Below are 27,881 nucleotides of genomic sequence, written 5' to 3'. Positions count from 1 at the left end.
TAGGAGTGTGAATGGGGGGCTTATTGCGGTTATTTTGTCGTCCAAACAGCGTATAGAAGCCGCACCTGATTTCATAGACAACATATTTTTTAACTGGCAATTCCGTTCTGATCGACGAACAAATGAAATACGGCAACGTCACGTACGTTAGTGAGTAGGGGAGATTACACAGCTCAATCTTTCGGCGTCTCCAATAATTCGTAAATTTTCTAATTGTAATATTAATTTGTGATAATAATGGCAGACAATAGGAGGTAAGTGTATAATAATGATACAAATTCACGATAGCGTTGTAGTTTTTGTGTAATTCAATGGGATTCTACTAGAAACTGATGTTCGGAAAATTGGCTTGTCATCATGTCTACTTGAATGAAAAACCAAATCATAGCATCAAATTTTGCAATTTCATCATTGTGTTACATTATTTCTAGTAGTAAATTTGTGTCTTGATGCGAAAAATATCAAAATTTCGGGTGATGTTTGTGCCGAGTGGGGGTTATATTTTCGGTGGTTGACTTGGCGTTGTTATGTGCAGCCCGGATGATCTGTCGACCGCGATCCTGCGCCGCAAGGACAGGCCAAACCGCCTGATCGTCGAAGAATCCACCAGCGATGATAACTCGGTCGTCTCCCTCTCACAGGTACGTTTCCTTTGTCTCCATTTTGTTTTTGGGGCATTACATTCAATATACTAGTTCTAAAGTCTAGTGATGAATCAAGCGTTCTAACCCAAGCTTGTTTCCCATATGACCGTGAAAAATATTGTTTGTGAAGTTAGGCCAGTATACAGATTTTCATTTTTGATCAACCTGTCAATAAAATTTAAAGTAGCATTTCATAATTGTTGCTATGAGCAAATAAAATGATCATCCTGACCTCTTCTCTGTTATGTCCAATATTTGAGAACCAAATTGATGAAAAACATTCACATCTCCAAGTTTTACTAATCTATCATCATCAAATTTCTACCTGTCACCTTGTAAGTGTTGCTACAAATTAAAAAAAAATTGTTTATTTTTTTTTATTTGACTATGTTAGGCTTGTGCCTGCTCGTTCACTACAGAGAGCGCTCCACTCTCGGTCAATCGGTCAAACGAACTAGTTCGATCTCTAAGTTCCTTTAGTTCAGTTGGTTGTTGAACTTGTTGGGAGCCGGGAATTAATAGGAATCGGTTTTACACTTGATTTTGTCCCAATCTTTGTTAACTAAATATAATTCAATTTGTACGATATGATTAGGTCGATATTAAACATTAAAACACGTTAACACAATAAAAAAATATATATATAGATAAATATTTGATTTTCCTTCAAACTTTTCGGGATTTGGCGTGTCACGTGATTCTTTCATCTTGTTCGCACTTGTGCCAGCGACATTGTGAACCGTTTCGTTCCGACTGTTTTCTGTTTCACTCAGTCAAGCGCTCTCCAATCCCACTGAACTAAAGGACCTAAAGACCGATTAAGAAAGCGCAAAAAGATTTAGTTCCTTTCGGTCCTTCTCGGGATTTCATTCTTAACAGTTCTTAGTTCTGATTAGAATTTCACTAAAAGAGTCACTAATAGAGTCTGTGCGAAAAGAGAAGAGTCGTGGAATGTATGGGGCCCAATACATTCCACAACTTGTCTTTCCGAACAGACTATGAATATAGCTATGGATCATTTCTTAACAAGCACCTCTTCTACTTGGGTGCTTTTGCTGACGACTGAACTAATCAGACCTAAGTTACTATATTTAGTAAAGAAAAAAAAAACTGATCTTTTTTGTGACCTGTTTAAAAACTTTAAAACAATAGCAGATCTATCAATTATGGACAATACAGTCCGCAACAGAAGTGGCAAAGTGTAAATTGTACTGAATTATTTAATCTCATCTTCAATGTTTAACATGTTCACTGCGGCAATTAGTTTTACTTGTAATTACTTATGGATGAAAGATGCGCCTGGCATCCGTTGGCTCGTTGGGTGGATGACGTTCGAAGTATCGTGGGGCACTTTTGAATGAGACTAGCACAGGACCGGGACAAGTGGCATACAAGAAGAGAGGCCTATGCTCAGCAGTGGGCGCGAAGGCTAAAATAATGATGATGATGATGTAACTACCATACTTTGTATCAGTCTTTCGGCCCAGTGCCACAGTGAGCCTCTTAAGAAAGTATGACTGTGCCAATCATTCTGGTCCGCTTGCTACTTCTATTGCTGACTGTACTAAAAGTTGATTGATTCTTCTCGAGTTTACTATGTAGTTATTCCTTCCTAACAAATGACTGAAATCATGAGAAATTACCAAAACCAATTATTAAATAATACCAAAAGAAATTATTCAATCTTACAAATTAAATATATTAAAAATGGGTCACTCACATATTTTAAGTTGAAAATGCTCTACATGTTTCACTCCGTATCGAGGAGCGTCATCAGGAGCTTGTGTTAACGGTGGTTTTTAATATATTTAATATGTCTGTGTCTCACGGAAGTTTTGTTGTTTTCATTTTTACAAATTATTACACAACTAGCGACCCGCCCCAGCTTCGCACGGGTTAACAAATTATACATAAACCTTCCTCTTGAATCACTCTATCTATTAAAAAAAAACCGCATCAAAATCCGTTGCGTAGTTTTAAAGATCTAAGCATACAGACAGACAGACAGACAGACAGCGGGAAGCGACTATGTAGTGATTAGCTGTATGAAATGGTTTTCACTTTTTAGGGTCTGTATCAGTCTGTCACAGCCCATACAATTGAACTTGCACTCTTACAGCATTATTCATAAATGTCTGCTAAGTTAATCAGCTGATGATCGTCGTTTGTCCCTCTCTATGGCATAACGACAGATAGGGACAAACGACGATCATCAACTGATTAACTTAGCAGCCGTTTATGAATACCGTCATTATTTTATAACAACATTCTGAATTAACATGAAATTTGATGTGAACATTGAAGTAACATTTATCTGTCTGGTAGTTTTCATTGCTAGAAATTGTAATACAAAGAAATTAGAGATACAAAACTTCTACTCGCTCTGTTTTCTTTCTTTGTATAACAATTCTTAGCAAGGAAAACACTAGTTTTCACCCGGGTGTATCAACATTTTCTTGTCACTCGTTGCCATGGTTACGTTCTCCTGGGTCACTCTTTAAAACCTGATTTTTAGGCATTTAAATTCACCAAACACGCTTTTTTGTGATACTTATAAACCCTTTCCATAGAGGGTCATCTACCAAGCGTGTCAGAAGAAGGTGGTGTACAATGTCTATGCTACTATTGTCTCTTGGCTGACCGGACAGAATAACAACAAGAAATATTTGATCCACCCACCCGTTCGTCACAAGATAAAGAAAAACAATTAACACACAGTTAATAGAATTTGAGCGTGTCATTTTAACCTTTTAACCGCCATAGAATACGTCACTGAGCGTGCTCGTGTCGCCGGGGGGTACGAAGTTACACGAAGTTTTGTATTATTTATCAGACAGCGGCGAAATGAGCCCGATTTTGTATGTCTTATATATCAGTCTACGGCGGTTAAAAGGTTAAAATGTGAGTATAACTTTGATTGTATGGGAGTTGTGTTGGTGGTGGGTCCGTGACCGTGTGACTCTTAACACCAGTGAGTTAAAATTATCACTTAACATTGTGGGACACACTACATTTCTGGAATGTTGGAGATTATATTTATGTGTGCCCTACATGTTTTACTGATATGAACGCATTCATAAGGTCCTTTAGATTATTATCTATATCCATGTTACTAACCATTGCAATATACATTCATATATTACAATGTAGTTTTAGAACACAAAACAAAGGGTAAAAACGGGACTCTATTACTAAGACTCCGATGTCCGTCTGTCTGGAATGTCCGTCTGTCTGGATTGTCCGTCCGTCCATGCGTCTGTCTGTCTGTCACCAGGCTGTATCTCATGAACCGTGATAGCTAGACAGTTGAAATTTTCACAGAGTATGTATTTCTGTTGCGGCTATAGCAAAATAAAATAAATATTTAAGTGGGGCACCCATACACATTTTTTTTGTCGTTTTTTGCGTAATGGTACGGAACCCTTCGTGCGCGAGTCAGACTCGCACTTAGCCGGTTTGCCTTTCCTATATGACATCTATTTAAGATGGGAATAAAATATGCACATACATATATTGTATATACAGTTTAAAATATGTTTCTCGAAAGTTATATTTTGATTATAAGAATAAAAGTAAGCAAACGGAACTCCTGAGTTACTCATAAAAAGTATCATTTTGAAAAACCATTAACTTTACACCACTTCTGCACCACTTATGGGAATGAAGTAGTATTCATAACAATACTTATCTAGAAAAATCTCATATTTGTCTTCTACTACTAGATGACGACTACAAAAAGTTGAAAGACCCTGATATCAACTTTCTACTATTGAACAACCTAGACAGATAAACTTTGCTCGTATGTCAACATTTGACGTGTATGTACCAATACGTCATATGATAAAATATTGCTTTACTATTGTATTTTTATTTTTTTAGTTTTATTTTGGAAACTTGTAAAGGTTGTTCACGTTGACCTACTAAAATACTGACTGCCCAATCTCACCCTGACCTTGGTCGGGGTCAGTACTACCTACTACATGGTCCGAAACTAGCAAGGTCACATTGGTCGGAAGCCTCGTTTCCAAGCGCTTTAAGGCTTTACAATAATAGGGTATTTGACTACTAGTCATATCAGTTTCTCTTTTCGAACTGTCAAAACGATTTTGCTACTACGGAATTTATATGAAACACTAGCATGTGACGTCACAATTAAATAACCTACTCTTTATAGTTTTATACGGTTTTTAAAATAGAAATCGTGTCTAACAATAACTGCTGTATACGTTTCTCTATTAAACTTCTGGTGCTTTATTTCGTGCATGGTATAAAGTACTTTATTTTAAATACAGTCAAATACCCTATTAATAATATAATTGCTTGGCAGGCTAAAATGGAACAGCTTCAACTGTTCAGAGGTGACACGGTGCTCCTTAAAGGGAAGCGGCGAAAGGAGACAGTGTGCATCGTGTTATCGGACGAGAACTGTCCCGACGAGAAGATCCGCATGAACCGCGTGGTCCGGAACAACCTGCGTGTGAGGCTGTCCGATGTGGTGTCTATTGCGCCATGCCCGTCTGTCAAGTATGGCAAGCGGGTGCACATACTGCCTATTGATGACTCCGTCGAGGGATTGACTGGGTCAGTATTACTCAAACTGGCTTGTTTGAAACCTTATGCATTTTATTTATCAACAACTAGCGACCCGCCCTGGCTTCGCATGGGTTAACAAATGATACACAAACCTTCCTCTTGAATCACTCTATTAAAAAAAACCGCATCAAAATCCGTCGCGTAGTTTTAAAGATCTAAGCATACATACAGACAGACAGCGAGAAGCGACTTTGTCTTATACTATGTAGTGATAACAGTTCGGATTCGGAACCGCTTTGCCCTTCTGTCAAGTAGGCCAACTTGAAGTTTTGTCAAGTTTTGGTGTCTGATATTAAATTTCCTTTTTGTACGGAATAAATAGAGTTAGACCAAGATAAGTCTGAAACGATTTTGATAGCACACGCACTGTAAGTGTTATTTATACACCATAATTTCATAGACGTTTGACGTTTAAAATAACACTTGCACTGCGTGTGCTATCAAAATCATTGCAGACTTGTCTTGGTCTAACTCTATCAAGTTTGTGGTATGCTGTTTGAGCTAGGTTTAGTCACAAGGCTGTGCCCCAATCTTAAAATTTTTCAAAATAATGCATAGACAAGCGAGTCACTGATTTCGTAGATGGTATCTTTTACCATATGGGTTCATTCCTACTTGACCTACTTCCACAGGTATACTTATGAAAACCTTTCTCCCCTAGAAATCTCTTCGAAGTGTACCTTAAGCCGTACTTCATGGAGGCGTACCGGCCCATCCACCGCGACGACACGTTCATGGTGCGCGGCGGCATGCGCGCCGTCGAGTTCAAGGTCGTGGAGACGGACCCGGCGCCCTACTGCATCGTGGCGTCAGACACCGTCATACATTGCGAGGGCGAGCCTATCAAGCGAGAGGTAAGACATTTTTGCCTAATCCGAAAACTATGAACATATTCAGAGAGGAGTTCAAGGTCGTGGAGACAACCCGGCGCCCTACTGCATCGTGGCGTCAGACACCGTCATACATTGCGAGGGTGAGCCTATCAAGCGAGAGGTAAGACATTTTTGCCTAATCCGAAAACTATGAACATATTCAGAGAGGAGTTCAAGGTCGTGGAGACAACCCGGCGCCCTACTGCATCGTGGCGTCAGACACCGTCATACATTGCGAGGGCGAACCTATCAAGCGAGAGGTAAGACCTTTTACCCTAGTCCGAAACCTATGTACATATTCAGAGAGGAGTTGAAGGTCGTGGAGACGGACCCGGCGCCCTACTGCATCGTGGCGTCAGACACCGTCATACATTGCGAGGGCGAGCCTATCAAGCGAGAGGTAAGACCTTTTACCCTAGTCCGAAACCATATTCAGAGAGGAGTTAAAGGTCGTGGAGACGGACCCGGCGCCCTACTGCATCGTGGCGTCAGACACCGTCATACATTGCGAGGGCGAGCCTATCAAGCGAGAGGTAAGACCTTTTACCCTAGTCCGAAACCATATTCAGAGAGGAGTTAAAGGTCGTGGAGACGGACCCGGCGCCCTACTGCATCGTGGCGTCAGACACCGTCATACATTGCGAGGGCGAGCCTATCAAGCGGGAGGTAAGACCTTTTATCCTAGTCCGAAAACTATGTACATATTCAGAGAGGAGTTGAAGGTCGTGGAGACGGACCCGGCGCCCTACTGCATCGTGGCGTCAGACACCGTCATACATTGCGAGGGCGAGCCTATCAAGCGAGAGGTAGGAACTGGCTTCAGTGGCATCTATACCTCTCGCATCAAACGATGGTTTCTATGACAGTTCAATTTTATACGAGTCGTAAAAGTTTATCACTTTATTTAGAAATGTTACATTTAATGAAAATACGGTAAAAACATATACCTTCAATTATTTTTTAAATTAAGCCCTTTGAAGGACCAGTCACAGGGACCATCATTCGACGTGAGAGGTATAGTTCTCTGACTCTACCCCCATAGATTAAAGTAATAAATGTGTTTTTTTTACGTCTTTTATCTATACCTTTAAACGAGCAGTTCTTGTATGTATATATATTTATTTATTTATATGTATATATTTCGGGGATCTCGGAAACGGCTCTAACGATTTCGATGAAATTTGAGCATTTTTGAGTTTATATGTTTTCTGAACAAAGCTCGGTCTCCCAGATATTTTTAATAATTCGACTGCGGCAGCTGTCCAAAGGTCAGGTATAGAACGTGTTTTGTAAACACCGCGTTTTTCGCGTAGGTAGTACGAGTTAAAGAATAGATTTAGCCAAAACTACGTTTCAGTGATACAACATTGTAGTGCAAACTTCAATTTGGTCAAATCGCATATGAATTATGCCATTAATTTGATGATATCGGTTCATCTTATACCTTTAAACGAGAAATTCTTGTATGTATGTATATATTTATATATTTCGGGGATCTCTGAAGCAGCTAATGTTTAGACATTTCGATGAAATTTGCTATATGGCGGTTTTCGGGGGCGAAAAGTCGATCTAGCTAAATTGTCATTCAATAGAACTTGCTAACTATGTAAACAAACCACCATACTAAAATTGACACTGAATGTCAATTTACTAGTAACTTTTGTTTACATAGTTAGCAAGTTCTATGGAATGACACTTGGGAAAACACGCATTTTTGATATTTTATGTTTTCCGAACAAGGCTCGGTCTCCCAGCCCAGATATTGTCATTAAACCTAAAATATTTATAAATTCATTTTCTTATTTTGAGTGCATAAAGTACGATAAGAACGGTTTTAACAGTCAAACTATTGTTCCAGTTACTCAGAAACGCGTCATAGTAATTGCCGCGGTGTAAAAATAACTAACTGTTACTCGGTAACAATCAACTAGCGTTTACACGACAATCTACCGCAGCTTGTATCGCGGTCACGGCGATTTGATTATCCGCGAGAACCCTACGGTTGGCAACTAAACTTAGCTGCAAATACGTTTAGAACTGTTGTGCAGGTATTCTATTTGTGATACAGGGAATAGTGCCTTAAATATCGCGACCTATATTTCTGCGATCGATAATACATATTGAGGTTGGTGGTAAATTGTATTTGCACCTGATGGACCATCCATGAAAGTTTCCTTTATACTATAACATGTACTGTTTTAGTAATTTTGGTTTTAGAGCCAGTTATCAATTTAGAAAAAATGAGGCCTGTAGTTTTTTTTTTTCAATAACTGGGTAGTTATATAAAAAAAACCTTGTTTTAAATATTACGGAAACACACGGAAAGTAACAAATCATTTTCAACGGCACGTTAGTGTTGACAAACATTTATGAATTATGCCACAAGGCAAAATACTTCTGTTATACCATTTTACATTCGTTTTATCAATGATTTTAACATGGTTACTATGTGGAAGTTTCATATGTACGTTTAAATAAAACAAAGTCTTGGTCCCCCGAGTGCCAGTCACTCAGAATTGTAAATGTAGGCAGGTTTATGCTTCAAAGAATTGTGTGTATAAGTGTTTATTGAGTATACAATGTTTATTTCTGAGAATTAATACAGTATGCTTCTCTGGTACGGTAGATACAGCAACGTTTTTTTTTTCGTTCAATTACGTTACTTACGTTTAAAATGAATTAGAGCGCTGAAGGTAAAAGTAACTACCTAGTTTGGAAAACCAATTTGCGCATAAAATGAGCTTAATTTGAATATTGTAGGCGCGGAAGATAAAGCCATTTAAATGTTGAATTTCACACCTTTCTCTACAGACAAATTGGTTTGCCGGACTATTTCAATGGGGTTGGCAACTGTCAAGGGTTTGCATAGATAGCGCCATCATAGCTTGCCCCTTTTTCTATGAGATTTGGCGTAAAGGGCTGGCATCCGGGGCATTAAAAAAAAAAAAGACAATTCTAGGGATTGACAGGGCAAGATATGATTGCACCATCTGCTAAATACTTCGACCGGCCAACCCCATTGCAGTATTGTACAGGTAGACTCATAAATATTTGACGGTGTATAATTTTTGAGTAGGTATTTTTTTCATTTATGTACTTCTAATATATATTTTTTTATCACAGGAGGAAGAGGAAGCCCTCAATGCTGTAGGTTATGATGACATCGGCGGCTGCCGCAAGCAGCTGGCCCAGATCAAGGAGATGGTGGAGCTGCCGCTGCGCCACCCCTCGCTGTTCAAGGCTATCGGCGTCAAGCCTCCGCGCGGCATCCTCATGTACGGCCCGCCCGGCACCGGCAAGACGCTCATCGCCCGCGCCGTGGCCAACGAGACCGGTGAGTACTGGATGTAGCTGCTTGTGTCACTCGCTGTTCAAGGCCATCGGCGTCAAGCCTCCGCGCGGCATCCTCATGTACGGCCCGCCCGGCACCGGCAAGACGCTCATCGCCCGCGCCGTGGCCAACGAGACTGGTGAGTACTGGATGTAGCTGCTTGTGTCACTCGCTGTTCAAGGCCATCGGCGTTATGCCTCCGCGCGGCATCCTCATGTACGGCCCGCCCGGCACCGGCAAGACGCTCATCGCCCGCGCCGTGGCCAACGAGACCGGTGAGTACTGGATGTAGCTGCCTGTGTCACTCGCTGTTCAAGGCCATCGGCGTCAAGCCTCCGCGCGGCATCCTCATGTACGGCCCGCCCGGCACCGGCAAGACGCTCATCGCCCGCGCCGTGGCCAACGAGACCGGTGAGTACTGGATGTAGCTGCCTGTGTCACTCGCTGTTCAAGGCCATCGGCGTCAAGCCTCCGCGCGGCATCCTCATGTACGGCCCGCCCGGCACCGGCAAGACGCTCATCGCCCGCGCCGTGGCCAATGAGACCGGTAAGTTACTTCATAACATGGTCACTTACTGGTATTTCCCGTGTCTAGTCCAGTGTTCGGCAATCTTTTAAATCACCAGTTTTAAGGGCCAAAGAAGAGAACCATGTGATGATGATGATGACAGATGACTTTGTGTAAAATAAAATAATTTTATAAGTGACACTGGTTTTCGCTACACGATTGTTCTATGTTCTTATTTCTTAGGCTAATTGTCTAGTAACAGTATTAGGGCTTTTTCTAAAATAAATATCGAAAACCCGATTCTTTCAAATCTGGACGTTCTTGGGCTCATTCTACTCAGAATCGACAGCACTCTCCATCCTACCATTAAAAAAACATGTCCCAAAATTTTGTACGAAAATTGTACATTCCACTACGTCACGTTACATACAAGTGAAAATTTTTCTCATACTAAAAACGTGACGTAATGGAATGGACATTTTGGGACATCTTTTTTAAATCTTTCAGCTCCCAGTGGCTCATATTTGAGCCAGAACGCTTATGGGTGACGTCATATCGTGGGAAACGACAGGTTAATGGTAGGATGGAAAGTGTTGTCGATTCTGAGTAGAATGAGCCCAAGAACGTCCAGATTTGAAAGAATCGGGTTTTCGATATTTATTTTAGAAAAAGCCCATTAAATCATTTCTAAAAGCTAAATTTTCTCCACAGGCGCTTTCTTCTTCCTGATCAACGGTCCCGAGATCATGTCGAAGCTTGCCGGCGAGTCTGAATCCAACCTGCGCAAGGCCTTCGAGGAGGCCGACAAGAACTCGCCGGCCATCATCTTCATTGACGAGCTGGACGCCATCGCGCCCAAGAGAGAGAAGACCCACGGGGAGGTGGAGCGCAGGATCGTGAGTCAGCTGCTCACGCTTATGGACGGTAAGTGGTTCACAACCAACTGAATCCAACCTGCGCAAGGCCTTCGAGGAGGCCGACAAGAACTCGCCGGCCATCATCTTCATTGACGAGCTGGACGCCATCGCGCCCAAGAGAGAGAAGACCCACGGGGAGGTGGAGCGCAGGATCGTGAGTCAGCTGCTCACGCTTATGGACGGTAAGTGGTTCACAACCAACTGAATCCAACCTGCGCAAGGCCTTCGAGGAGGCCGACAAGAACTCGCCGGCCATCATCTTCATTGACGAGCTGGACGCCATCGCGCCCAAGAGAGAGAAGACCCACGGGGAGGTGGAGCGCAGGATCGTGAGTCAGCTGCTCACACTTATGGACGGTAAGTACCCTTTTACCGACCTTAGTATGGACGGTAAGTACCCTTTTACCGACCATAGCCTCGTAAGACCCAGGGCAATCTTGGCGCTTTTGAATTTGGAGCTTTCTTTTCTGCAATAAACGATTATGATTCTATATGATTGATTGATTATGATTCTATATGAGTTCAAAACTTGAATTTAAAATTCTTGTACAAGTACACGGGGACTTACGAGGTTAGGGAAAGATATTGTGTGGTGAGTGGTTTTGAGGTATAATGTTACTTTTAAAGAGGCTTACGTGAACTTTTCGGCTATAATATTTAATAATCTTAGGGAAAGACAACTTGTGCTCACGAGTTGGGCGCCATTGTGCCAAAGAGAAAAAATATCTGGGGCTATTGGTTTTAATGTTTACAGCCGTCAAAAAGGCGGTCAGTAACTTCATTAAATTACTGCCATGTTTTAAATTTATTTAGAAGTGGAAAAATTACTGTCTTGGTTGAGACTTGAACTCACGGTAGTAATTTTTCCACTTTTTAATTTATTCTAAGCTTAATAGCATCGTTTGCAGACGTTTCTGCTTATTAAAATCTATGTTTTAGATGCCAAAGTTGCAAAGCATTGTTGTGGCTTTTGAGCGGCAAATGTTTGTAGATCTTTTTGGTTAATATAACTCAACAGTCAAACAAATGGACTGACACGATAGATGGATGATGAAGATTATATTAAACAACACTTGTACCAAAGAGCGGACACGCCATACATCAAAAATCATTTGCGTTTATATGTGTGCGCGGCACGTCTGTACACGCGTCATTGTGTATGTGTGGGTAAGGGTAAGTCGCTTTACTGAGAGTACGCCAGAAGTCCGCCAGATTCATGTCGCGGCCAGTCGCGGGGCGAGGTAATGCGAGTCGGGGCGGGGCGGTGCGTGGTCGTTCTGTATGATAATACAGTAGAATTCGTTTATTCCGCTTATACTGACCAACCGCTTACTATGACCTAAAAATCCTATTTCCATGAAATTATGTCCGGTTATACTGACACCTTCGCTGGTTTTCGTGGCCGTCACCATCTTCCCTGCGAGGACGTTTGGTGCGTTCGTGGCGTGTAAGGTATTTTAGTTTTGATTCTCAGTGACAAGTTGATATTTGTTACAAGTTGAATAAAACTCATCTCTCACAAAGGAATTTGAGATTAATTTGGAAAACTTAACAAAAACAAGAAGTTGTACAACTATGCTTTATATGACATCCGCTTAGTATGACGTGTTTGTCAGTTCCCTTCGATGTCATTATAAGCGGATTCTACTGTACTATTACTTATTCTGTGACTTGTACTATACCCAGGTATGAAGAAGTCATCCCACGTGATCGTGATGGCAGCCACCAACCGTCCGAACTCGATCGACTCGGCGCTGCGTCGCTTCGGGCGGTTCGACCGCGAAATCGACATCGGCATCCCCGACGCCACTGGCCGGCTCGAGATACTGCGCATCCACACCAAGAACATGAAGCTGGGTGATGATGTCGATCTAGAACAGGTAAGTTACTATCCTGGTTGGCTATGTAGGTAGGTGTTGTCGAGATTCGGGCGCCTCGACCGCGAGTTCGAAACCGGCATCACCGACGCCACCGGCCGGCTCGAGATACTGCGCATCCACACCAAGAACATGAAGCTGGGTGATGATGTCGATCTAGAACAGGTAAGTTACTATCCTGGTTGGCTATGTAGGTAGGTGTTGTCGAGATTCGGGCGCCTCGACCGCGAGTTCGAAACCGGCATCACCGACGCCACCGGCCGGCTCGAGATACTGCGCATCCACACCAAGAACATGAAGCTGGGAGATGATGTCGATCTAGAACAGGTAAGTTACTATCCTGGTTGGCTATGTAGGTAGGTGTTGTCGAGATTCGGGCGCCTCGACCGCGAGTTCGAAACCGGCATCACCGACGCCACCGGCCGGCTCGAGATACTGCGCATCCACACCAAGAACATGAAGCTGGGTGATGATGTCGATCTAGAACAGGTAAGTTACTATCCCGGTTGGCTATGTAGGTAGGTGTTGTCGAGATTCGGGCGCCTCGACCGCGAGATTGGCATAGGCATCCCCGACGCGACTGGCCGGCTCGAGATACTCCGCATCCACACCAAGAACATGAAGCTAGGAGATGATGTCGATCTAGAACAGGTAAGACACATGTGAAGGGTACACGGAAAGAACATGTCACACTCTGACAACATTTTGATTATCGCGGTTTGAAAGGAACGATGTAAATGTACTACCGCTACATAGAAGTTTGTATGCAGGGATACCTTTTCTCTGCAGCTGACTACATAATTAACCATATAATTTTCGTGTGTGGATGTTTTTAAAGTGAGAAATAAACAGTTATATTTATAATTACAGAGGTAACAGAAGCTGTAACAAGTAGTTAATTGAGAGCTCTAAATTTGAGATTAAAAACTCATTTTTGAAAAAATATAAGTAGACATGTTCTTTCCGTGTACCCTTCATGTCTAGTTAGATAACTTTAGAGCCGTTACGCACTGTGATTTTCCATAGTTTGTATAGGCGTGCTGCGAGCAACTGTCGAGGTGACAAATTTGTATCCGTCTCTCTCTTTCGAACATGGTTGTGAAGAACACAACATGTTTTATTAAATTATACAACGGGACTTAATCGCGTATCTAAGTCCAGTCTTCTCCGAGACCACGGGGACAACGCCGTCCTCGAAACGTCGGAGGTAAATCTTAAAACTTAGATACGCGATTAAGTCCCGTTGTATAATTTAATAATGTGTAAAAATCGTGAAAGTTTAAATCAGTGTTATACAACATGTTTTAGTGATGCTTTTGGTCACCTGGCCCGAGCTGCCTATGTTTTGGTCGCCGAGAGACCTAGTCACCGGCGACTAATCGACAGTGCGTTACGGTTCTTAGACGGCATAAAATCCTAGGTTGCCTACTCATGAATAACTAACTTAATTCTCCATTAGTTCTTAAACTACACCTCTCTGTTGTTCTGTGTGTTAAGGCCCCAGTACACAATGGGCCATCGCCGGCCACTCCAAGGGATTTATGCGTTAGAGGGAGCAAATGATATTGCTATCTCATTCTACCGCATGGCTGCGTCCTTTGGACTGGCCGGCGATGGCCCATTGTGTACTGGGGCCTTTTTTTTTTTTTTAATTACATATATTCTTCTGCCAAACCACAGAGTGGTTTGTTGGCAGACGAGGCTCCTTTATGTATATGCAAGCTAGGTAGTTGATAGGTAACTTAAACTTAGGTATCTACTTAACCCTTTACCGCATGCGCAGCCCTATATAGCAACTATTAAAGTTCATTTTTAAACAAATACTTTTTATTTATGACATGAAGTAAGGGGTTAACTCTATATTCTTAGCGTACAGTAAAAGAAAATCAAAATAAAATAAAAATGTAACGTATTATTGACTTTGTATTTTGTTTAATAAAAAATTAAATTATTAAATTAGTTTATGACGTGTAAAATGTACTATGTTTATATTTACCAATAAAGTCTGTATTTCTGTATTTCTCTGTCAGTTGCCGCCTCTATCCTATATTATGCCGAATAATTAACCTTTTCGACGCCGTGTCAAACACAAAAGCTGTCACGCTGACGCCACGTCACCGAAGTGTTAAAACTGAAATTGAACTTTATGCATATGCACGCAGGTCTATGTTGCTCTGTGGTCTGTGACCGATTAACCCCTCATTTCCCAGGACCTCTCAAATCCATACAATTCCGACTCATATTGGAGCCACTGGGAACTGAGAGGTTAATCGGTCTTTGGCGTTGAACCTACGGTGCGGATATATCGGTCATTGGCGTCCAAAAGGTTAATGCGAATGTTTTGTGTTAGATCGCAGCCGAGTCCCACGGGCACGTCGGCGCTGACCTGGCGTCCCTGTGCTCGGAAGCGGCGCTGCAGCAGATCCGTGAGAAGATGGATCTCATCGACCTGGAGGATGATCAGATCGACGCGGAGGTGCTCAACTCGCTCGCCGTCAGCATGGACAACTTCCGGGTGAGTTATTATCACACTACGGGGAAATTAAAAGTAAAGATAATAAAATTGGTTAAATAATGGTTATCAGCCAATAGTTAAACTTTTTTTTTTGTAATACTTAATACTCATAGTACAGTCGCCATCATATCGGAGCGGCCAAGACGCTCACAAATAGCTGAACACGCCTTTGTTTTCAAGGCGTTAAAAGTGCGTGTTCAGATATTTTTGAGCACCTCTGCCGCTCCGATATATCTGATGGCGACTGTACAAGAGACACATTTTGCTACTATACTTGGTCAACCAGATCTTGTCAGTAGAAAAAGGCGGCAAATTTAAAAAAATGTAGGCGCGAAGGGATATCGTCCCATAGAAAATTTGAATTTCACGCGTTTTTCTACTGACAAGATTTGGTTGACCATCTATAATTAAGCTATCAGTCTACTTTTATAATATTGAAATTCACTAAGTCCTGGCATGTTATACAATTTTTTTTTGTAGTTATCATGCAGATAGTTTTCGTTTTCTTCTAGAACCTGCAGAACGTTGATTAAAATAACCCAAAATTATATGAGCGGCGAAGATCCCTTTCTGTATCCGACCTGGGCGACTACCGCGAAAACCTCTTCTATTATTTATAACAGTGTCCCACTGCTGGGCAAAGGCCTCTCCCTTCGATCTCCACTCGTCTCGGTCTTGATCAGTCTCCGGCCAATCGTTGAGATATGCGTCCAGGTCGTCCCGCCATCTCCGTCTGGACCTACCAGATCCTCGCCCGTCTTGCGGCACCCATACTGTGGCTATTTTGGCCCACCTCCGGCCCAGTTCCACTTCAGCTTGGCGGTCTTAGCTCCAACGCGCGTAATGCGCGTTTTTGAGCGCAGAGCAGAGTTACGGATTCGGTCAATCCGTTTTACTCCTAGTATGCTGCGCTCTATAGCTCTTTGGCAAACCTTCAATTTGGTCTTTTGCGCTTCGGTTCTCTTCTATTCACTTACAACATTTTCTATGTACACGGTAACCCGTCTGTCTGGCTAGGTAGCGTCTGCCACTCATTTCATGAACGTGCTTTATATATGTGTCATCCCCAGTACGCGATGACCAAGTCATCCCCGTCGGCGCTGCGCGAGACCGTGGTGGAGGTCCCGAACGTGTCGTGGACCGACATCGGCGGCCTGCAGTCCGTGAAGCGCGAGCTGCAGGAGCTGGTGCAGTACCCCGTGGAGCACCCAGACAAGTTCCTCAAGTTTGGCATGCAGCCCAGTCGCGGAGTGCTGTTCTACGGCCCGCCCGGGTGCGGTAAGTACCTTCCACAGACAAGTCTAGACTGAGCATAGTAGCGCTACCCCCTCTGCCACAAATATACGGTAGTTTTACTCCATTTTCGAGTCAAAGTGTCTTTGTGTGACTCGCTCACCTCGTCCCCCGCACCCCAGTATTTTTGGCAGCATCGGTCTCATGAAATAATTGCTCTAAACTCCGTCTAGAGGATTCCTAGTCTATGGTACCTTCAAATCAGCATATTATTATTTGAATTTTTAACAAGCAGAAACGTCTGCGAACGATGCTATTAAGCTTAGAATAAATTTAAAAGTGGAAAAATTATTGTCTTGGGTGAGACTTGAACTCACGGCCTCTGGATCGATACTCCAGCGCTCTGCCATCTAAGCCACCAAGACCTCATTCATAGCCAGCAAATCTTTCCACTATATGGGTCAAGGGGACCCGAGCGACATCTACCGTAAGAGCGTTAAGATCGGTTTTCCTAGGATAGCGGTGCCGTCATATAGCGGCCGTCTCCATACTAAATAATACGGCTAAATATGGATGTCGTAGTATTTGTATGGAGACGGCCGCTATATGACGGCACCGCTATCGGAGGAAACCAAAGCTTTACCCTTCTTAAACGGTTACCGGAATTCCAAGTCATATTGGAAATTCACCAGTTACGACAAGACAGTAATTTTTCCACTTTTAAATTTATTCTAAGTAAATATTATGTTTATTGTATTTCCTCACATGTTTGACTTAGTTTGAGAAAAGTATGCCTTGGTGGAAATAGGCATTTTCTGACTCGATACTTTTGCTGGGCTTGACAAGCTTCGCTACTAGGTACCTCGTCAGGAAATGCCTTTGTAGTTGCCCTCGGCAACGATGTATTTATTAACTCATCTCATATCTTGATGACAATTAAATTTTGTTTAATCTTTTTTTGTTTCTGTTGCGTGTGTTAGAAAAAAATCCACATTAGTCCACCTGTATTTTACAACCGGTCCATTCATATCTGTCGATTTGGGGAACATACATAAAAAATATTCGAACGAATGACTCCTTGACATGTTCGAAATTTGAAGTGTTTTGAGTCCTATTATCAGGAAAAGCAACACCTAAAATTCCATACAATTCGCTTTTGTAGATGCGATTAAATGTATGGCAAAGGCATTAAAATTTCATATATTGGATATGTTCTGAATTCTGATAAATCATATTTTTACAGGTAAAACCTTGCTGGCCAAGGCGATCGCTAACGAATGCCAGGCTAACTTCATCTCAGTGAAAGGGCCCGAGCTGCTAACTATGTGGTTCGGTGAATCTGAGGCCAATGTGCGAGACATCTTTGACAAGGTACGACCATGAAATGTATCTAATTATGTTAGTTCTAGGAGACTTGCAGAAGTAGGATTTTATTTTTGTCATGTAATAATCGATTAGTGATTACCATCAGGCGATTAGTTTTCCTCCTATTTCATAAGAAAAAGGTTTGTGTAAGTGTGTAAGCTTGAGTGTGTGCAAGTTTGAATAAAATCGTCGATGTAAACGGAGTTAAATGGGCACCTGAGTATTCATACGTATTCATTCTCTTAAAGTAAAGATTTAATGTGGTCATTTGGGTAATTCCACGGCAAGAGTAACGCAAGTAACTATTTTATTGTGTGGTTATTCATGAATATTATCCAAAACCTTCCAAAATTTATTGAAATTTGTGGGATTACTAATTTGTGTCTTTGGTCGTACCCCGAGTTACTTCTCGGGAAATATATCAGAGGCTTTTAAAACAATTGCGTTGAAATACAAGTGAAGTAGAGTCTGTCTAAGGTTAGTATTCCACAATGTCATTGCGTCTCACTCACTCATTAAGCAAAATGTGAGACGCAATACACATTGGACAAATGTATTGGACAGATGGAATACCACCCTAAGTTAACTATATTGATTTGCTAGAACAAAGTGTGGAACGGTCAACATAAACTTTGATGTTACCTCACTTATCACGGCAATTTCTGTGCAGATTTAGCAGATTGTGTAATGTTGTCACAGACAATCCAACCTCTAGACATAGCATAGTCGAGCTACCCCCTCTGCCACACATACGGTAGCGTTACTCCATCTACGAGTCAATCCAGTGCCGTGATTGGTCCGTGTCTTTGAACAGACCAATCACGGCACGGGATTCGCTCACCTCGTCCCCCCGCACCCCCGTATTTTTGGCAGCATCGGTTTCATGAAAGAATTGGCCTAAGCTCAGTCTAGAGGTTGGATTGTCAGTGAATGTTGTACGCATTCCAGGCCCGATCTGCGTCGCCGTGCGTGCTGTTCTTCGACGAGCTGGACTCGATCGCCAAGTCCCGCGGCGGCTCCGTGTCGGACGCCGGAGGCGCCGCTGACCGCGTCATCAACCAGATACTCACCGAGATGGACGGCATGGGCGCTAAGAAAAACGTCTTCATCATCGGTCAGTTGTCTACTCTTTATTCTTCATGTGGCCTACGTATACCAATTTCCTCCGTGTATACACTAACATAGAAAAGGAGTATCTTAGCTGACCGCGTCATCAACCAGATCCTCACCGAGATGGACGGCATGGGCGCTAAGAAGAACGTCTTCATCATCGGTCAGTTGTCTACTCTTTATTCTTCATGTGGCCTACGTATACCAATTTCCTGCGTGTATACACTAACATAGAAAAGGAGTATCTTTGCTGACCGCGTCATCAACCAGATCCTCACCGAGATGGACGGCATGGGCGCTAAGAAGAACGTCTTCATCATCGGTCAGTTGTCTACTCTTTATTCTTCACGTGGCCTACGTATACCAATTTCCTGCGTGTATACACTAACATAGAAAAGGAGTATCTTTGCTGACCGCGTCATCAACCAGATACTCACCGAGATGGACGGCATGGGCGCTAAGAAGAACGTGTTCATCATCGGTCAGTTGTCTACTCTTTATTCTTCATGTGGCCTATGTATACCAATTTCCTGCGTGTATACACTAACATAGAAAAGGAGTATCTTTGCTGACCGCGACATCAACCAGATACTCACCGAGATGGACGGCATGGGCGCTAAAAAGAACGTGTTCATCATCGGTCAGTTGTCTACTCTTTATTCTTCATGTGGCCTACGTATACCAATTTCCTGCGTATATACACTAACATAGAAAAGGAGCATCTTTGCTGACCGCGTCATCAACCAGATCCTCACCGAGATGGACGGCATGGGCGCTAAGAAGAACGTCTTCATCATCGGTCAGTTGTCTACTCTTTATTCTTCATGTGGCCTACGTATACCAATTTCCTCCGTGTATACACTAACATAGAAAAGGAGTATCTTTGCTGACCGCGTCATCAACCAGATACTCACCGAGATGGACGGCATGGGCGCTAAGAAAAACGTCTTCATCATCGGTCAGTTGTCTACTCTTTATTCTTCATGTGGCCTACGTATACCAATTTCCTGCGTGTATACACTAACATAGAAAAGGAGCATCTTTGCTGACCGCGACATGAACCAGATACTCACCGAGATGGACGGCATGGGCGCTAAGAAGAACGTCTTCATCATCGGTCAGTTGTCTACTCTTTATTCTTCATGTGGCCTACGTATACCAATTTCCTCCGTGTATACACTAACATAGAAAAGGAGTATCTTTGCTGACCGCGTCATCAACCAGATACTCACCGAGATGGACGGCATGGGCGCTAAGAAAAACGTCTTCATCATCGGTCAGTTGTCTACTCTTTATTCTTCATGTGGCCTACGTATACCAATTTCCTGCGTGTATACACTAACATAGAAAAGGAGTATCTTTGCTGACCGCGTCATCAACCAGATACTCACCGAGATGGACGGCATGGGCGCTAAGAAAAACGTCTTCATCATCGGTCAGTTGTCTACTCTTTATTCTTCATGTGGCCTACGTATACCAATTTCCTGCGTGTATACACTAACATAGAAAAGGAGTATCTTTGCTGACCGCGTCATCAACCAGATACTCACCGAGATGGACGGCATGGGCGCTAAGAAAAACGTCTTCATCATCGGTCAGTTGTCTACTCTTTATTCTTCATGTGGCCTACGTATACCAATTTCCTGCGTGTATACACTAACATAGAAAAGGAGTATCTTTGCTGACCGCGTCATCAACCAGATACTCACCGAGATGGACGGCATGGGCGCTAAGAAAAACGTCTTCATCATCGGTCAGTTGTCTACTCTTTATTCTTCATGTGGCCTACGTATACCAATTTCCTCTATGTATACCAGGGATGTTGCGGATGCCGATTTTTTGACATCCGCGGATGCGGATGCGGATGTGGATGCGGATTTTTAAAGGCTCACATCCGCGGATGCGGATGCGGATGCGGTTGTCAAGATAGGTACATAAAAAACGTCAAATATTAGATTTTAGTAATTTTTATTTAAAAAACCGGCCAAGTGCGAGTCGGACTCGCGTTCCAAGGGTTCCGTACATTAAGTCCCACTCGCGCTTGACTGCTAATTTCTAATAGGTTTTTTTGGCTAATGACTAAATTACCTAGCAGTCTAGCACTTACGCCGTTGCTAAGACGTTCCTGTACCGAACTGTTCCACATCCGCATCCGCATTAAATCCGCATCGATTTTATGCGGATGCGGATGTTGAAAATAATGCGGAAGTTCCGCGGTTGCGGATGCGGATGCGGATATTCGCAACATCCCTGGTGTATACACTAACATAGAAAAGGAATATCTTTGCTGACCGCGTCATCAACCAGATCCTCACCGAGATGGACGGCATGGGCGCTAAGAAGAAAGTCTTCATCATCGGTCAGTTGTCTACTCTTTATTCTTCATGTGGCCTACGTATACCAATTTCCTGCGTGTATACACTAACATAGAAAAGAAGTATCTTTGCTGACCGCGACATGAACCAGATACTCACCGAGATGGACGGCATGGGCGCTAAGAAGAACGTCTTCATCATCGGTCAGTTGTAGTCAACTTGTAGCCAAAATTCTCATAGGTCCTCATTAGTTAGTGTCGCCATCTTCTAAATCCGTTTTCCGTGACCTTTGCTAGAACTCAACCAGGAACATCTATCCCCACATCCCACAATAGTATAGCGAGTGGCGTAAATTTTATTTCACAGTCCGCTTGACTACTAAGCAGCCACCAAAATTAATTTTGATCCGTCTTCTATAGGCCTGAGGCGCAAAGTGCATTCTTTATGACGCCATAAGGGGTCATCCATTAATTATTACATCACACGAATTTGAAGATTTTTTGACCCCTCCCCCGTGTGCGTGTCCGTTCAACTAAATCAACAATTTCAATTATATATTTTTTTTACCAATAATAAACATCTTTGACAAAAGCATTGTTAGAAATTTAAAACACGAAGCCGATTAGGAAGAAAAATACATCCATAAAAACGATCCCATCAAAAACATTACATGTAAAAAGGTGCAAGTCTCGCAATGCTTTTACTACAAAAAAGTTTTGAGATGTAATGTGAAACCAAGTCGGTTATTTTAATCAGTGCCAGGGGGTGTTAAAACCGTATCAATAAGATATCTTTAATTTGTAATACGTCCCCCCCTCCCCTAAACGTGTGATGTAATTAATGGATGAGCCCTAATGTTTTTTATTTACACACATTTATGCCCTTTTAAAGTTTTAAAATGCCCATTATCAAAATACAAGAATACAAGTAACAAACTGTGCCTTTGAAAACCGTCAGTAGCACGGCAGTTCATTCGTTTGTAAAAGATTGTCACAGACTATGAAAATGTTATAAAAGGAGAATACCCTGATTTAAATTATTAACATACGATATGTTTCAGGCGCGACGAATCGTCCCGACATCATCGACCCGGCCATCCTGCGGCCGGGCCGTCTCGACCAGCTCATCTACATCCCTCTCCCCGACGAGAAGTCGCGCGAGGCCATCCTGCGCGCCAACCTGCGCAAGTCGCCCATCGCCAGGGACGTGGACCTGCTATACATTGCCAAGGTATGTATAACTTGGTCCCAGTCATAGATGGTAGGATCCTAATCGTCCCGACATCATCGACCCGGCCATCCTGCGGCCGGGCCGTCTCGACCAGCTCATCTACATCCCTCTCCCCGACGAGAAGTCGCGCGAGGCCATCCTGCGCGCCAACCTGCGCAAGTCGCCCATCGCCAGGGACGTGGACCTGCTATACATCGCCAAGGTATGTATAACTTGGTCCCAGTCATAGATGGTAGGATCCTAATCGTCCCGACATCATCGACCCGGCCACCCTGCGGCCGGGCCGTCTCGACCAGCTCATCTACATCCCTCTCCCCGACGAGAAGTCGCGCGAGGCCATCCTGCGCGCCAACCTGCGCAAGTCGCCCATCGCCAGGGACGTGGACCTGCTATACATTGCTAAAGTATGTATAACTCCCAGTGATATATCTAAAAATCTTTTTTGCTTTGAATAGTGGGTGCGAAACTTCGCTAACTCCCCATCTATTATTATTATATAATTATAGACGAGCAGTTATTTAGCTGATTAGCCTATTTCACATAGTGTCCAGTTTTATACATGGTGTTCACGAGGAATGCGAAAGATTTTAACCACGAATCAAATTCAATATGAGCTTAGGTCAATTTCGCAAAAAAAAAATTTTTTTTGTTTGTTTTTTTTTTTTCAATTTTTTGGATGTATTTGTACATAAAAAGTAAATGTTATTGGTTAAAATTTCACTTAAAATGGATTTTTACTTTTTTTTTCGTAAAACTTAGTTTTTGCAAAGTGTTACTTGTCACTTTTTGACATCTATTAATAAGGATATTTAGACTACGTCCCATAGTAGCAAGATCGCCATCAAAAAGGCGTTTTGCACTATGTAACAATAAAAACTTGTTTTTTTTTTTAAATTGGTATTAACTCTGAAACTAGGCGATTTTCAAAAAAGTTTATAGGACATTTTTGTCTCTAAATAAGATCAGGAATACGCTGTTAAAATTATTCGGTTTCGTCATGTTACACCGTGTATAGTTCTAAGTTTGTAAAGTCATATCACATCACTAATAACATCAGTCTAACTTATTGTTTAAAACACAATTAATTAATTAATTTAATTTAATTAGTTTAATTTGTTTTTAAACACATTAACCGAGGGAGCAGTCACAACACTATCCGGTAAACGGTGCCAAGCCGCCACGACACTCTAACTTTCCATTTCTGCCTTTTTAACACTGATACTAGGTTTTCACTTCAGCCTTTTATAGTTGAAAAAAACTAAGTTCATTTGTCAGTACCTGTAGGCACTTGAATCTTTAACTACGCTCTACGTCTATTGTGCTACGCTCGAGTAGCTACTCGAATCCTTGACTACGCTCAAAAATTCTTCTCTTGGCTTAGGATTCCATTTTGGAATCTATTGCTTTTCCTCCCCATGCGAACTACTACGGTTTGGCCGTTTATAAAGCTTAAACTAATCGTTGATATGTGTTGTGTGTTACAGGTGACGCAAGGCTTCAGTGGTGCCGACTTGACGGAGATATGCCAGCGCGCGTGTAAACTGGCCATCCGACAAGCCATCGAGACCGAGATCACACGCGAGCGCGCCCGGCAACAGCAACAGGCCGGCATGGATGTGAGTATATTAACCAAGATTACCAAATATGTCAGCTTCGCTAATGTCTAATGACTAATGTCGCGTTTAATATCATGTACTTCTGGCCTACTATTTGAATCATAGTTTTATAAAATTTAATAAACAAACGAACCGCTCCTATCAAAACGATAAGTGAACGTGACGTCAAGGTCCCTGAGAGTCCATCTTGAGGTATGAACAAAATAAGAAAATTGCGGTTTTGTCGGTGAAATATTGCGTTTATGTATACGTATAGGATTGTTGCTGTACAATATTTTTTTAAATAAAATGTAAGTAATTCAATGGTACCATTATTTTCCTATTTGGGAGTTAATAATTTTTTTTTTGAAAAAATACGGTCTTGTGTTTTTTTATTAATCCCATATATTATTTTAAGTTTTCAATGTATTGTGATAAATTGTTTATTTTGTATCTATTTAACTAGATTTAGTTATAAAATTCAACATCATCCCTATTGCAGATGGACGAGGAGGACCCGGTGCCGGAGATCTCGCGCGCGCACTTCGAGGAGGCGATGAAGTTCGCGCGGCGCTCCGTGTCCGACAACGACATCCGCAAGTACGAGCTGTTCGCGCAGACGCTGCAGCAGTCCCGGGGCTTCGGGACCAACTTCCGGTCAGTAGCGCTCGTTCATTTTACACTTAGGCCCCCTTGCACCATTCTACTCCGGGGTTAACCGGTTAAACGTGGAGTACGAGGTAGACCCGGTGCCGGAGATCTCGCGCGCGCACTTCGAGGAGGCGATGAAGTTCGCGCAGACGCTGCAGCAGTCCCGGGGCTTCGGGACCAACTTCCGGTCAGTAGCGCTCGTTCATTTTACACTTAGGCCCCCTTGCACCATTCTACTCCGGGGTTAACCGGTTAAACGTGGAGTACGAGGTAGACCCGGTGCCGGAGATCTCGCGCGCGCACTTCGAGGAGGCGATGAAGTTCGCGCAGACGCTGCAGCAGTCCCGGGGCTTCGGGACCAACTTCCGGTCAGTAGCGCTCGTTCATTTTACACTTAGGCCCCCTTGCACCATTCTACTCCGGGGTTAACCGGTTAAACGTGGAGTACGAGGTAGACCCGGTGCCGGAGATCTCGCGCGCGCACTTCGAGGAGGCGATGAAGTTCGCGCAGACGCTGCAGCAGTCCCGGGGCTTCGGGACCAACTTCCGGTCAGTAGCGCTCGTTCATTTTACACTTAGGCCCCCTTGCACCATTCTACTCCGGGGTTAACCGGTTAAACGTGGAGTACGAGGTAGACCCGGTGCCGGAGATCTCGCGCGCGCACTTCGAGGAGGCGATGAAGTTCGCGCGCCGCTCCGTGTCCGACAACGACATCCGCAAGTACGCTGCAGCAGTCGCGGCGCTTCGGGACCAACTTCCGGTCAGTAGCGCTCGTTCATTTTACACTTAGGCCCCCTTGCACCATTCTACTCCGGGGTTAACCGGTGAAACGTGGAGTACGAGGTAGACCCGGTGCCGGAGATCTCGCGCGCGCACTTCGAGGAGGCGATGAAGTTCGCGCAGACGCTGCAGCAGTCCCGGGGCTTCGGGACCAACTTCCGGTCAGTAGCGCTCGTTCATTTTACACTTAGGCCCCCTTGCACCATTCTACTCCGGGGTTAACCGGTTAAACGTGGAGTACGAGGTAGACCCGGTGCCGGAGATCTCGCGCGCGCACTTCGAGGAGGCGATGAAGTTCGCGCAGACGCTGCAGCAGTCCCGGGGCTTCGGGACCAACTTCCGGTCAGTAGCGCTCGTTCATTTTACACTTAGGCCCCCTTGCACCATTCTACTCCGGGGTTAACCGGTGAAACGTGGAGTACGAGGTAGACCCGGTGCCGGAGATCTCGCGCGCGCACTTCGAGGAGGCGATGAAGTTCGCGCAGACGCTGCAGCAGTCCCGGGGCTTCGGGACCAACTTCCGGTCAGTAGCGCTCGTTCATTTTACACTTAGGCCCCCTTGCACCATTCTACTCCGGGGTTAACCGGTGAAACGTGGAGTACGAGGTAGACCCGGTGCCGGAGATCTCGCGCGCGCACTTCGAGGAGGCGATGAAGTTCGCGCAGACGCTGCAGCAGTCCCGGGGCTTCGGGACCAACTTCCGGTCAGTAGCGCTCGTTCATTTTACACTTAACCCCACTTGCACCATTCTACTCCAGGGTTAACCGGTTAAACGTGGAGTTACCATGGTTACCAGTACGGTTTGACACTGGGTTAACGGCTTAATCGCTTAACCCCGGGTTAGTAGGATGGTGCAAGTGGACCTTAGAATCGGGGTCAAGCTGGACTTACAGCTTACAAGCTAGACTTTACAGTGACAGAAGTTGGAGGTGCCATCGTAAATGTATAATTTTTACAAAAATATAACGTTTTGGCACCTCACATTTCGTCCAGTTGAACCCTGTGCAGAGTTTGCTTAGACGGATTTGATTAATATATTGAAATTTGACACATTTGTAGATGAAACATTTGTATTTTTGCTCAAAAGTTTGCCTTAAACAATACATTAGTTGCCTTCCCCATTATCCTCGTAAGACCCAGGGCAATTTTGGCGCTGTTGAATTTGGAACTTTCTTTTATTTCTATATGAGTTCAAAACTCGAATTGAATTTGTACTTGTACAAGTACACGGGAACTTACGAGGAGCAATTCCATTTTTTTCGAGAACTACAGAACTAGAGCTTACTGGCCCTTTCTTGCACTTAAATGAAAGGCAATTAAATTTGCTACAACTTTAATCAGCGCAATATATCTCATAGCATGAGCGGAATGCCGATATTTGTCCTGAAATATAGAAAAAAGTAAAAAAAATTTTTTTTTGCCTGCAAAACTTAATTTCACATATATCCAAGGACTCCAAACAACATACAGAACTACATCACGTATTGTTTTTTTTTACGAGATTTTTTTGTAAGATTTGACCGATCTATGTGTGATTCGCAATGATCGGAATAGGTAGTGCCATTTGGGGTGAATGACCTCAAACATTGTACTTAACATGGATAAGACTCGGGATTCCAAGACTCTTATTTTTAGGGTTCCGTACCTCAAAAAGAAAAAACGGAACTCTTAATAGGATCACTCGTGCGTCTGTCTATCCGTCCGTCTGTCACAGCCTATTTTCTCCGAAACTACTGGACCAATAAAGTTGAAATTTGCCACACATATGTAAGTTTGTGACCCAAAAATGGCCGTGTAACGTAAATAAATGAATTTTAAATATGGAGGCCATTTTTGGGGGTAAATGAGAAAATTAAAAAATAAAGTTTTTCAAACTTTATCGTATTAGTGATTCGCGTCCGTTATTGTCGGGTGGTTAATGTTGTGTTGTGTGGAGCAGGTTCCCGACCAGCGCCGGCGCGGGCGGCACCACCACATCGGGCGGCGACCAGCCCACTTTCCAGGAGGAGGGGCAGGACGACGACCTCTACAGCTAAGCTACCAGCCTCTGCCCCGGGTCACCACAGTCGGTAAGTCCCATGACCAGGGGTCGGACAAAAAGTGCGGATGACGTCAAACCACTTATAGGATGATTTCAAATAGTATTTTTGATTTTCATAAACAATTATCACTTATCATTTATCAACCTCTTTATTAAACGATATCGCCACTTGAAATGAGTAAGTACGTTTTTGACTGACACATTGTCAATCAGATGAACAATAAATTGACTTCGTTATTGTTTAGCTATTGTATCTTCACGATTATATTTAGCTAAAATTTATATTTACTAATGTATGAGAA

At 43.2% G+C, this 27,881-nt stretch overlaps 1 protein-coding gene across 1 annotated transcript; it reads left to right on the top strand.

The window, feature by feature from the left end:
• The first annotated feature begins 110 nt into the window (after nt 1–110).
• On the top strand, nt 111–27,607 carry LOC134655426 (transitional endoplasmic reticulum ATPase TER94). The gene is made up of 15 exons (XM_063510893.1): nt 111–254; nt 536–641; nt 4,972–5,225; nt 5,899–6,091; nt 9,233–9,443; nt 10,660–10,872; nt 12,552–12,745; nt 15,093–15,257; nt 16,328–16,535; nt 17,734–17,861; nt 18,804–18,969; nt 22,341–22,510; nt 23,995–24,126; nt 24,608–24,762; nt 27,478–27,607. The coding sequence occupies exons 1-15, from the start codon at nt 238–240 to the stop codon at nt 27,572–27,574; spliced, it is 2,409 nt and encodes an 802-aa protein (XP_063366963.1). The 5' UTR covers nt 111–237; the 3' UTR covers nt 27,575–27,607.
• The last annotated feature ends 274 nt before the right edge of the window (nt 27,608–27,881 follow it).

The sequence above is a fragment of the Cydia amplana genome, chromosome 16 (assembly GCF_948474715.1).
Source record: "Cydia amplana chromosome 16, ilCydAmpl1.1, whole genome shotgun sequence".
In the NCBI taxonomy this organism is placed as follows: domain Eukaryota; kingdom Metazoa; phylum Arthropoda; class Insecta; order Lepidoptera; family Tortricidae; genus Cydia; species Cydia amplana.
This window is presented reverse-complemented; position numbering and strand designations above follow the sequence as displayed.